Genomic DNA, 14,051 nt, shown 5'->3' with positions numbered 1-14,051 from the left:
TCAGGGTCGTAGGCGCACCACCTAATTATTCCCAATTTATCGTGTAATTTATATGTGTCTTTAATTGAGTTCCAGGTTTTAATTTGAAATTTTGTCCACGGATTCTGCAATTTGGTTACAAAGTTTTCCAGATCCTTATTACCGAGTACTGCCCAGAGTGGAGGGTCCTTAACAAGTGAAAGCTCGATGTCTTTCCACCTGGCATGATAATCTTGGTTACACAGATTTATCAATGGTCTAATTTGAGCTGAGAAAAAGTAATCCTTTAAATTTGGTACAGCCATGCCTCCTCTGTCTTTTGATAATTGTAATGTTTTAAACCTTACTCTGGGTTTTTTTCCCTGCCATATGAACCTAGAAATAATGTTGTCCCATTCAGAGAATTGTTTTGTGGTTATCTCCACAGGAAGGGCCTGAAACAAAAAAAGAAATCTTGGGAGTATATTCATTTTTATGGTCTCCACCCTTTGAGTAAAGCTCATAAAGGGGTTGGAATTCCATCTTTGTATATCCAATTTTATTTTGGTAAAAAGGGGGTCATAATTAATCTTTGCTAATGTAGAAATATCTTTAGGGAATAGTACACCTAGATATTTCATTGCATCCTGATCCCAGTTCAGATGGTATCTATCCCGAAGTTGTTTAGATGGATTATAATTTTGTGTTAAGATTTGGGTTTTCTGAATATTTAGTTTGTATCCCGCATATTTACCGAAACTATCTAAAAGTTTAAACAATTCAGGAAGTGAGTGGGCGGGGTCTTTGAGGTATATTAATATGTCATCTGCATACAATGCTATTTTGTGTTGTTCCCCATTTATGGTAATTCCTTTAATATTATCAGATTGCCTAATCCATTGAGCAAGTGGTTCTATATAAATTGCGAAAAGGAGTGGTGATAGACCACAACCTTGTCTAGTGCCCCGTTCTAATTTGATAGTGTCTGAGAGGTACCCATTTATTTTAATGCGGGCAGTTGGGTGATTGTACAGAGTACCAATTCCCTTAATAAATTCTTTATGAAACCCAAATCTCTCAAGAGTCTTATACAAAAACGTCCAACTCACAGAATCAAAGGCCTTCTCTGCGTCTAGGCTCACCAATAAGGCCTGTAACTTCTGTTTTTGTATATGGCTTAAAATGTGTAATGAGCGTCTAATATTATCATGTGTTTGTCTCTGGGAAATAAAACCTGTTTGGTCTGTGTGGATAAGGTGAGGGAGGACCTCCTCAACTCTCTTGGCGAGGATTGATGTATACAGTTTGTAATCTGTGTTCAGGACAGAGATTGGTCTGTATGATCCACAGTCCAGTCTGTCTTTTCCCTCCTTCGGTATAACCGAGATTGTAGCTTCTGTCCAAGTTGGTGGAGTTTTCCCTTCCTTTAAAGCTGTATTAAATATGTTAAGAAGAATTGGTGTTAACTCTGTCCTAAAGGTCTTGTACCATTCAGGAGAAAACCCGTCTGGCCCTGGTGATTTATTTGATTTTAACCTTGAAATTGCACTGTTCAGCTCTTCCTTTGTTATTTCAGCTTTTAATTTTCTGTTTTTATCTTCTGATAGGGTGGGTAAATTGAGAGATGATAAGAACTGTTCAATCTGTTGTGCATCTAATAATTGTGGTTGGGAGTATAGTTGTTTATAGTAATTTTGAAATGCCATTTGAATTTCATGTTGCTTATGTAGCAAAGCTTTGGAAAGTGGGTCCCTAATTTTGTAGATTGTGTTATCTGACTGTTTTTTTTGCAATTTCCTTGCCAGCAGTTTAGAAAATTTCGGGCCAGACTCGTAATACTTTTGTTTTGTATAAATCATCTTCTTTTGTATTTCTTGTGAGTATAGAACATTAATTTCATTCCTAATTTCTTTTAATTTCGAGATGAGATTTGGGTTTGATCCCTTCTTGTGTTTTGTCTCAAGTTCTTTTAATTCTTTATTTAGTTCTAAGAGTCTTAATTGTCTTTGTTTCTTTTGGTAAGCACAGAAGGATATAACTTTCCCTCTCATAACGGCTTTTAGTGCATCCCATACAATTTCTGGACCAACTTCCCCATTATTGTTTACTTCCATAAATTGTTTGATTTCTTCTTTAATTTTTGTTTTGAATTGTTCATTATTAAGAACATTTGAATTTAACCTCCATAGTGTATTTCCAGGATTATTATTAATTTGCAGCATCAATGAGAGAGGTGCATGATCTGACAAGTCGATGTTACCTATCTCACAATGATGTATTCTATGGCGATCTCTTTTAAAAATGAAGAAATAGTCGATTCTGGAGTAGACAGCGTGTGGGTGTGAATAATGTGTGTAATCTCGGCCTGTTGGGTAGAAGTCTCTCCAAAGATCCAGCACTCCTAGTTCTGACATAAGAATCTTAAGTTTCTTGTGTATGGAGGTTTGAATAGAATCTTTGGAGCCATCTAGTCTGGGGTTGAGGCGTATGTTCCAGTCTCCTCCACATATAAGTATACCTGTCGTCTCCGTCATTAAGTCAAAAATTTTTCTGTAGAAAATGAAATCACTACCGGGGGGTGCATAAACATTAAGTAGGGTTATTTGGACCCCTTCTATCTTACCTGAGACAAGTAAATATCTTCCCTCGTTGTCCTTTACCTCTGAATTTTTTTCAAATTTAACTCTATGAGAGAGTAGAATAGCTACCCCTCTCTTATGGCCTGATTTGCAAGATGAATGATACACCTGGGAAAACCCCATTCTTTTCAGCTTTTCATGTTCTACAGGATTAAGGTGTGTTTCCTGTAAGAACACTACATGTGCATTCTCCTTTTTCATTTTGCTCAATATCTTGCTTCTCTTAATTGGGTTCAAGACTCCATTTATATTAAATGAAACAATTTTAATATCATGATTAGCCATGGTCTTCTGCATGTGTTGCATATGGCTGAATTCTCCCTACACCATGACTAGTTCTTGGACCATCATACATCCCAAAAACTCTCGTGAACTTCGAGAGATGAACATAACACAGTAAGAACAATAATACAGATCTTAACCAAACGTCCATATATTCCTTAGAGTTTTTTGCTTCCAATGTTGAGGCTCTTTCTTCATTAGCCTCTGAGGGGCTCCTGATGTCAGAGCGCCCATAAAGGGATGTCCAGCTCTTTTTTAAGAGTAGGGCCCTTTGAGATGACTGCATAAAACTTACAGTCATAGCTGAAGGATTTCTGTGTCCCGACCTTTTTACACTTGTTTTTTTTTTAAATAGGAATTTTCAAACTTCAAATTAAATAAAAGAGAACCATATACGGCTTCAGTCACAAAGGCAATTAAGATCAACCTAATCCTTAGGGTCTTTAAATCCCAGATGAAAAATAAAATAAATAAAATTAGATCAGTTGGTTCATAAACATAATAAAATACAGTGTAAACCGGGTCAGACTTATCTGCAGCTTTTTCTTGGTCAGGTGGTTGATTGTCCCTCACTCTGGAGGAGAATTCCGTCTGAACTCCTGGAGTTTCTCCTTGAACTGCGTCTGGGAGGCTTTTTTCTTTTGAGGTGCTCTATCCGGGGTGATCCTGGCTCCAACCCGGCTGCGCCCTGCCACTTGCCATGTAGATAAGAGTTCTGTCTCTCGTTCATCCGGGCCGACTGGTGCTGGTATGATGGTGACGGGAAATCCGCGTGAGGCCATGTCCTCCGTCGCCTCGGTTGCGCTCTGATACAGGCGGGTGCCGTCGTTGTAAAAAACCCGTAGTCTCGCTGGGTAGGGGGTCTGGAACTTGATCTTTCTTTCTTTTAATATTTTCTTGGCTTCCGCGTATTCCACCCGTCTCTTCAGGATCGCTGATGGGTAATCGTGGTCTATGTAGAAGCGGGTGTTGTTGTAGAAAACCTCTCTTTTTTGCCAGGCTCTTCGGATCACCTCTTCTTTTACTCTGTAGCTCGTAAACTTGGCGATGATAGACCGGGGCTTTAGCTGGGAGCCGGTGGGCTTAGGAACAGTGGCTCTGTGTGCTCTCTCAATTTTTAGCTCTGTGCCCGGTGGAAAACCCAGCGACTCTTTCAGTAAGTTTTCCAGGAAAGACGAGACGTTGTTCCCCTCCGCGTCTTCGGGTATCCCGTATATTCGGATATTGTCTCTGCGAGCACGTCCTTCATGGTCAATGAGTTTAGCCTCCATGTCAGCCTGGCGCTGTGAGAGCCGTTTCACCAGCGTTGACACCGCTTGTAGTGCTGTCTCTGCTTCGTCGATTCGGGTCTCGGCTTCTACCAGTCTATCGTTCGTCTTGTGCAGTTCTTGTTTAATCTCCGTGAAGTGCTGTTTATTATCTCGCCTGAAGTCTCGTAGTTCGTTTAGTATGCCACGCAGGCTAGCATCGTCTTCTCCGTCCTCGCCATGTTCCTCGCTCATCTCGCATGTCGGGGAGCTACTTCGGCTAGCAACATTTGGTGGCATACACTCACCAATATCTTCTGTCGTGGTCATGTTTTTCCAACTTCTTGTGTTAACCCTGTTCATCGCCGCGTTTTAACACTCACTTTTTTTAGTTATCTCAGGGGTTAACAGGGTTAATTCGTGAAACCGTCGGGGAGCACAGAAATCAAGCTGCCATCTTCGTTGCGACCCGGAAGCGCCTCCGAGGTGTTATTTTTTCATCTGGCTCCATAAAAGGATCAGTAGAAATCATAAGCTGGCCATGGAGGACCACAGCACGGGGCGCTCGGTCTGGACAGCCCAGTTGGACACCTAAAACAAGCAGGTAGCACTTGGCAGCACGTCAGCCTCCTGCGTGTCCCACACAAGTGAGAGAGGAGACAATTATCAAGAAAGGGAAAGTTTCACACAAAGTTATGTGAATTTTGGAAGCAATGTTTTCTTTTTGGCAGCTGTTTCACCCATTTTCAGGGGCAAAGTGAGTGGAGCAGAGCATTAGTGACACAGGGACGAGTGGCAAACGTCAGGCAGGGTTGTTGGCACATGCTCAACTCTCCCTCTGAGTTGGGTTGCCAGGTACCACGACACATACCCCCACACAGGACCTGAGAAGACCTTTTTGATTTGTATCACTATGAAAATGGGAGATTAATAGAGGCGTGACGATACACTCAGCTCACGAGGACGAGACGTTAACGCCATTTTTTTTTTTTTTAAGTTAAAAAATGCAAAACAATGCAGGTCCATCTTGAAATGTTTTAACTAGTAATCATCTTGTAATGAATGTGACTTCAGCTCTAATTTGTGACTGAGTATGAATTATCATATGCAGTAAAAGACACAAACAATATGTAAGAACTGTAAAAGGTTTCACCACAAACTCAACTGACTGGCTTCTCTCCTGTATGATTTCTCATGAGTCTCTTCAGACCTTATAACTGTGCATGAACTATGTGTGAGCTTCTAACTTCTAATTGAAGCTGTGTGACCTTCTAACTGAACTCCTCTCCACAAATTGAAAGTGAAAAATAAAAACAGTATAAATAACAATAATGAATAACAGTAACTTTTTCTTAGTCGTCTCGTTTTAAGTGCAAACAATAATCAAAGTAGTTCTCTCTCAATACTTAAAGTGCAAACAGAGACTGACATGATTTCCCTCCAAGCATGATACAGAGCTGAGAGCTGGCTACAACTACACTGCCCAGCCTAAGATATGGTCACGTTCTTGTTCAAGAATATGAGCATGTCTACGTTTCCTGGCAGCAGTTGAGACCTTTGGACACTAACTATGTCTCCTGCAGTTGAAAAGACACGCTCACTTGGAGCGGAGGTAGCAGGGATGGAAAGGTATGCTATCTGTGTAGAGGTTCAGGACCACTGGGATGGTGAACTTTGATTCCAATGTGTGGAGGAGTCGCCAGTTTTCCACCATGGGAAATGGCCTCATGTCAGCTGCAATAAAAACACTGATGTCTTTCGTTATTGCTGTGGCTCGAGCACTTGACTGTGGAAGTTGAGATGTAAAAGCATTTGTCAGTGTTGTCCGGCCTTTCAGTGTTTTCTTCACAGGCACGGTTGATTTCAGTAGAGAGCTGTGGTGGTTCTGTAGGTGTCTTTGCATAGTGCTCGTGTTAGCCGCGGTGTACGGCACTATTTTCTTACAGTTCTTACATATTGTTTGTGTCTTGTCTGTCAGTCTGTCGCCTTTTATTGTTTCCACCAGGCACCAAAATGCTGCCACACAAATGATTAAAAAGTGGCAGGGGTATCTTCTATGTTAATTTCTAGTTTGACCTCAGACACGTTTTAATAACATGAGATCTCGTGACACAAGATCTCGTCACACCCGGGATATTAACAGGAGAAATGACCAAACGGGAGCACAGCAGGTGAAAGGCTTAAAAATAGGGAAAGACTCCTGTCTCACTTCCTGGTAGACAGGACGTAGACACCTGAACACAACAAGATGGAAGTTAAAATACAACTATTAGTTATGTAAAGATATAGTGGAGTCATGGTGTCCTGAACACAGAATGACGTCACACTCTCAGTGTGTGTGTTGTGATCTGAGCTGTGTGCATGTTAGTGCATGTGAGTGCCTCCCTGTCGCCTCATTTTGGATCCCACTGCTTATCTTGCTAAGATTGGCCCTAGTCTGCCTCTGATTATCTTACCCTGATATTCTTACCCTAACCCAAACCAGTCTCACTCCTCATGTCTGAACCAACAAAGGCAACAGCAGTAGGATCCATAATAACGCCTCTCTGTCGTCCCTGGTACTTTCTTAACATGGTGGCAGGGACACAAACTTTATCATATTACAGCTAAACAGTGAAAATATATTTCTGAGAGAACGAGGAACTTGATTCATATTTGGTCAACACTGCCTCAACACTGACAAACTGCAGCCCCTCAATCTGTATAAAGAATAAATGATGGAGATAAAAATTAATTTATAATCCAATCAGATGTGTTCAGGTTTTAAATGTGTAGCTCAACATTACTGTGTCCTCATCAATGAGCTTTTCTCTAAAGTGAGTACAGATAAGATGAACCTTTCTTGATCCCTGTAGGAGAAATTCAATTTGACACTGCAGCACAAAGGAACAGTGTGCAAACAATAACAGATAATAGCAGCTCGAGGTCGGAAGTGAATAAGAGAAAAATAAAATAGAGTAAAATGAAAACATGCTCCAAACAAACACACACACACACACACACACACACACACACAGTAACTTTGTCATTGTGTTATTGTGGATCATCATCAGCCTTCTACAGACATCATCCACATGTCAGCACAACATTCATACAGCTGTTCATGTCAACACAGATTAATAACATGCTGCTGATTTCAGTCAGGTCTGTTATTAGAGGAGAAAAAACTGATTTTTTTTTTAAACATCTTCTTTTGAAAATATGCTTTGATTTATGATCAGATATTATTTGTGAAAACACATTGACATCAACAGAAACCAAAATATTTCGACTTCAGCTTCTCAACTTCATCAATTTAAATCAAATGTTAGTTCAGTTCTTCTGTAACAGATTAAATTATAAACATTAATTAACTATAACAACTAACTGAACATTTTCTACAGTTCTTGAAGAAACAGAAGTCTTTTGTGACCCAAGAAGAAATTTAGTTCAAGAAAATTGAAAATATGAACCAAAGGAAATCTATAACTTTATCAATGTAAGTTATGTATGAATGTAAACTCAAATATTAGTTAGCAGTAACAGAGTCAGTGAACTGACCTCAGAGTCTCCAGTCTACAGTTTGGACTCTGTAGAAAATCACACAGCAGCTTCACTCCTGAATCCTGCAGCTTGTTGTTACTCAGCTCCAGCTCTCTCAGATGGGAGGGGTTGGACTTCAGAGCCGAGGCCAGAGAAGCACAGCTGATCTCTGACAAACTGCAGCGCCACAATCTGAATAAAGAATAAATGATGTAAGTTTAGAAGACAATGTTCCTGCTTGAAATCATTCAGTGTTTAATAATCTGTTCAGAGCTGAAGAAGGTTCAGAATGTAGAAGTTTAGAAAATGGAAACTCCAAACACCTGAACCCAACAGGATGCAGGTTCAACACTGTCAAATACACAAAGTGACAAAACAAGTATATGCAGGGTTTCCTCCAGGATTTTTTTAAACCGAGGGGGAGGTCTGCCCGGGTGGAAGAGGGGGGGTGACGACGACAACATGAACTTTGAAATGTGAAATTATGGCCATTTCAAACCAAATGTTTTTCTAAATACATTATGTCCATTTTGGGTCCAAGCCAGATTCTGTGTTTTGTTTTTTTCCTCCCTCTCTCTCCTTCGCTGCTGCTCTCTGCTGCCTCACCATGCTCACCCTCCTTCTCTGCCTCTTCTCTTTTCTCTGCTCCTCTCACCTCCTGCACTACTTCTGCCTGTGCTCTTATCTAATATAATATTGGAAAGTGTTAAATTCGTTCACATCACCAATACCATGCAGGTAATGTTATGAATATTTAAATATTACACTTATCACGGTACACATCATTATCGTTTCTATTGACTTGAGGGAATAACCTCACGATAATAAATCAAGAACATTGAGCCTCTCCTTTATGTAACGTTACCTGACTCTCTTCCTCTGGAACCTCTCTCTTCTTTTGAAAATAGTTTAATATACTCATCTGAAAATGTAACCAGAAAGGAGTCATGGCAGAAAATTACCTGGGCATTACCTAAGCTAACGTTATGTCGTGCTGTTCAAAACGTGTATCTGAAACGTGACAGGTTTCCTCTATCAATAGAAAATTAAATTTTACCGTTAAAAATTAATCTACAACAAAATAATATCTTTCTCTACTGTATAACCAAAGACTCGACATGCTTTATTAGGCCTAAAGTAATCTCTCTTTAACAAGTGTCAATGGTACAAAATAAAATAAAAATAAGAATCTCTCTGAAATAATGCGTATCCTGCATTAACCAATCAATAACACATTTATCCCGACTCAGGATTTTTTCTGTAGCCTAATCCATCTATAACAGTAGGGTCGTTTTCACGGGTACCTTTTCTCTCCCTCCACGTCAGACTGTCTTCTCTACTTTCTTCGTCTTTCGCGCGCCGCAGCCAGACAGGCAGGTGGTGACTCCGGTGTTGATTTTTCAAAATAAGGGTATTTGCAGCGTAGCGTCACATTTCATGAAAAACCCCATGTTTTGTGCCAAAATTCACATTTCATACAATAATTTACATTAACATAAACATAAAACAACATAAAAACAAGGTAAAAAACTAACAAAAAAAAAACATTATTCTGAAGGTGTGGCGGCTTTTATTTTGCCGTGGCGGTGCGCCACAATCAATTACATGTAGAGGAAACCCTGATATGTTTGAAAAAATTAAACTTGAAAGTTCAAGTTTTGATCTTGAATCATAAAAAAAAAAATCTAAAACATTTTCAAAATAAAAACAAGTGAAGGAAAAGGTTCATTTCAATTTAAATATGATTTGGATTTAAGTCTGATATTCTTTTGAATAAATGATTTATTTTCAATGTTCACTTATATCATCATTTGGGGCGGCTGTAGCTCAGTGGGTAGAGCAGGTGACCAGCAACCAGAAGGTCTCTGGTTCGAAACCCCGGCTCCCCTGGGCGGAACTGAGCTACATGCTGAAGTATCCTTGAGCAAGATACTGAACCCCGAAATTGCTCCTGACGCGCAGTTGGCACCTTGTGTGGCAGCCTCTGCCCTCAGAAAGGGCCCTGCGATGAGCTGGCGACTCGTCCAGGGATATACCCTGGCCTCCGCCCATATGAAAACTAGGATTGGCTGCAGTAACCCCCGCAACCCCATGAAAGGGGGGATAAAGCGCCAACATCCCCGCGACCCTCACGGATAAAGCGGTCAAGAAAATGAGATGAACTTATATCATTTCATATTTGAGGTGTTATTTTTTCATCTGGCTCCATGAAAGGATCAGTAGAAATCATAAGCTGGCCATGGAGGACCACAGCACGGGGCACTCGGTCTGGACAGCCCAGTTGGACACCTAAAACAAGCAGGTAGCACTTGGCAGCACGTCAGCCTCCTGCGTGTCCCACACAAGTGAGAGAGGAGACAATTATCAATAAAGGGAAAGTTTCACGCAAAGTTATGTGAATTTTGGAAGCAATGTTTTCTTTTTGGCAACTGTTTCACCCATTTTCAGGGGCAAAGTGAGTGGAGCAGAGCATTAGTGACACAGGGGCGAGTGGCAAACGTCAGGCAGGGTTGCTGGCACATGCTCAACTCTCCCTCTGAGTTGGGTTGCCAGGTACCATGACACATACCCCCACACAGGACCTGAGAAGACCTTTTTGATCTGTATCACTATGAAAATGGGAGATTAATAGAGATGTGACGATACAGAAGATTTTAACACCATTTTTAAAAAAACGTCTTAAAAATGTTATTTGATCAAAAGTTACAAAAGACAAAACAATGCAGGTCCATTTTGAAATGTTTTAACTAGTAATCATCTTGTAATGAATGTGACTTCAGCTCTACTTTGTGACTGAGTATGAATTATCATATGCAGTAAAAGACACAAACAATATGTAAGAACTGTAAAAGGTTTCACCACAAACTCAACTGACTGGCTTCTCTCCTGTATGATTTCTCATGAGTCTCTTCAGACCTTATAACTGTGCATGAACTATGTGTGAGCTTCTAACTTCTAATTGAAGCTGTGTGACCTTCTAACTGAACTCCTCTCCACAAATTCAAAGTGAAAAATAAAAACAGTATAAATAACAAAAATGAATAACACAAAGTTTTTTTTAGTCTTCTTGTTTTAAGTGGAAACAATAATCAAAGTAGTTCTCTCTCAATACTTAAAGTGCAAACAGAGACTGACATGATTTCCCTCCAAGCATGATACAGAGCTGAGAGCTGGCTACAACTACACTGCCCAGCCTAAGATATGGTCACGTTCTTGTTCAAGAATATGAGCATGTCTACGTTTTCTGGCAGCAGTTGAGACCTTTGGACACTAACTATATCTCCTGCAGTTGAAAAGACACGCTCACTTGGAGCAGAGGTAGCAGGGATGGAAAGGTATGCTATCTGTGTAGAGGTTCAGGACCACTGGGATGGTGAACTTTGATTCCAATGTGTGGAGGAGTCGCCAGTTTTCCACCATGGGAAATGGCCTCATGTCAGCTGCAATGAAAACACTGATGTCTTTCGTTATTGCTGTGGCTCGAGCACTTGACTGTGGAAGTTGAGATGTAAAAGCATTTGTCAGTGTTGTCCGGCCTTTCAGTGTTTTCTTCACAGGCACGGTTGATTTCAGTAGAGAGCTGTGGTGGTGCTGTAGGTGTCTTTGCATAGTGCTCGTGTTAGCCGCGGTGTACGGCACTATTTTCTTACAGTTCTTACATATTGTTCGTGTCTTGTCTGTCAGTCTGTCACCACTTATTGTTTCCATCAGGCACCAAAATGCTGCCACACAAACGATTTAAAAGTGGCGGGGGCATCTTCTATGCTAATTTCGAGTTTGACGTCAGACACGTTTTAATAACATGAGATCTCGTGCCACAAGATCTCGTCACACCCCGAGATATTAACAGGAGAAATTACCAAACGGGAGCACAGCAGGTGAAAGGCTTAAAAATAGGGAAAGACTCCTGTCTCACTTCCTGGTAGACAGGACGTAGACACCTGAACACAACAAGATGGAAGTTAAAATACAACTATTAGTTATGTAAAGATATAGTGGCGTCATGGTGTCCTGAACACAGAATGACGTCACACTCTCAGTGTGTGTGTTGTGATCTGAGCTGTGTGCATGTTAGTGCATGTGAGTGCCTCCCTGTCGCCTCATTTTGGATCCCACTGCTTATCTTGCTAAGATTGGCCCTAGTCTGCCTCTGATTATCTTACCCTGATATTCTTACCCTAACCCAAACCAGTCTCACTCCTCATGTCTGGACCAACAAAGGCAACAGCAGTAGGATCCATAATAACGCCTCTCTGTCGTCCCTGGTACTTTCTTAACATGGTGGCAGGGACACAAACTTTATCATATTACAGCTAAACAGTGAAAATATATTTCTGAGAGAACGAGGAACTTGATTCATATTTGGTCAACACTGCCTCAACACTGACAAACTGCAGCCCCTCAATCTGTATAAAGAATAAATGATGGAGATAAAAATTAATTTATAATCCAATCAGATGTGTTCAGGTTTTAAATGTGTAGCTCAACATTACTGTGTCCTCATCAATGAGCTTTTCTCTAAAATGAGTACAGATGAGATGAACCTTTCTTGATCCCTGTAGGAGAAATTCAATTTGACACTGCAGCACAAAGGAACAGTGTGCAAACAATAACAGATAATAGCAGCTCGAGGTCGGAAGTGAATAAGAGAAAAATAAAATAGAGTAAAATGAAAACATGCTCCAAACAAACACAAACACACACACACACACACACACACGGTAACTTTGTCATTGTGTTATTGTGGACCATCATCAGCCTTCTACAGACATCATCCACATGTCAGCACAACATTCATACAGCTGTTCATGTCAACACAGATTAATAACATGCTGCTGATCTCAGTCAGGTCTGTTATTAGAAGAGAAAAAACTGAATTATCTTTTAAACATCTTCTTTTGAAAATATGCTTTGATCTGTGTGTGTTCTGTAGGATCAATATCTATGATCAGATATTATTTGTGAAAACACATTGACATCAACAGAAATCAAAATATTTCTACTTCAGCTTCTCAACTTTATCAATTTAAATCAAATGTTAGTTCAGTTCTTCTGTTAACAGATTAAATTATAAACATTAATTAACTTTAACAACTAACTGAACATTTTCTACAGTTTCTTGAAGAAACAGAAGTCTTTTGGGACCGAAGAAGAAATTTAGTTCAAGAAAATTGAAAATATGAACCAAAGGAAATCTATAACTTTATCAATATAAGTTATGTATGAATGTAAACTCAAATATTAGTTAGCAGTAACAGAGTCAGTGAACTGACCTCAGAGTCTCCAGTCTACAGTTTGGACTCTGTAGAAAATCACACAGCAGCTTCACTCCTGAATCCTGCAGCTTGTTGTTGTCCAGCTGCAGCTCTCTCAGATGGGAGGGGTTGGACTTCAGAGCTGAGGCCAGAGAAGCACAGCTGATCTCTGACAAACTGCAGCTCCACAATCTGAATAAAGAATAAATGATGTAAGTTTAGAAGACAATGTTCCTGCTTGAAATCATTCAGTGTTTAATAATCTGTTCAGAGCTGAAGAAGGTTCAGAATGTAGAAGTTTAGAAAATGGAAACTCCAAACACCTGAACCCAACAGGATGCAGGTTCAACACTGTCAAATACACAAAGTGACAAAACAAGTATATGCAGGGTTTCCTCCAGGATTTTTTTAAACCGTGGGGGAGGTCTGCCCGGGTGGAAGAGGGGGTGACGACGACGACATGAACTTTGAAATGTGAAATTATGGCCATTTCAAACCAAATGTTTTTCTAAATACATTATGTCCATTTTGGGTCCAAGCCGGATTCCGTGTGTTTTGTTTTTTTCCTCCCTCTCTCTCCTTCGCTGCTGCTCTCTGCTGCCTCACCATGCTCACCCTCCTTCTCTGCCTCTTCTCTTTTCTCTGCTCCTCTCACCTCCTGCACTACTTCTGCCTGTGCTCTTATCTAATATAATATTGGAAAGTGTTAAATTCGTTCACATCACCAATACCATGCAGGTAATGTTATGAATATTTAAATATTACACTTATCACGGTACACATCATTATCGTTTCTATTGACTTGAGGGAATAACCTCACGATAATAAATCAAGAACATTGAGCCTCTCCTTTATGTAACGTTACCTGACTCTCTTCCTCTGGAACCTTTCTCTTCTTTTGAAAATAGTTTAATATACTCATCTGAAAATGTAACCAGAAAGGAGTCATGGCAGAAAATTACCTGGGCATTACCTAAGCTAACGTTATGTCGTGCTGTTCAAAACGTGTATCTGAAACGTGACAGGTTTCCTCTATCAATAGAAAATTAAATTTTACCGTTAAAAATTAATCTACAACAAAATAATATCTTTCTCTACTGTATAACCAAAGACTCGACATGCTTTATTAGGCCTAAAGTAATCTCTCT

At 40.1% G+C, this 14,051-nt stretch overlaps 1 protein-coding gene across 1 annotated transcript in view; it reads right to left on the bottom strand.

The window, feature by feature from the left end:
* Positions 1-4,298, bottom strand: part of LOC141014363 (uncharacterized) — a 140,627-nt gene extending 136,329 nt beyond the window's left edge. The window contains 1 exon segment of the mRNA XM_073488102.1: positions 3,693-4,298. Coding sequence (XP_073344203.1) covers positions 3,693-4,150 — 458 coding nt within the window. The 5' untranslated portion in view covers positions 4,151-4,298.
* Between the last annotated feature and the right edge of the window lie 9,753 nt (positions 4,299-14,051).

The sequence above is a fragment of the Pagrus major genome, chromosome 19 (assembly GCF_040436345.1).
Source record: "Pagrus major chromosome 19, Pma_NU_1.0".
Lineage (NCBI taxonomy): Eukaryota > Metazoa > Chordata > Actinopteri > Spariformes > Sparidae > Pagrus > Pagrus major.
The sequence above is the reverse complement of the archived record's forward strand: the minus strand, read 5'-3'. Positions and strand labels throughout refer to the sequence as shown.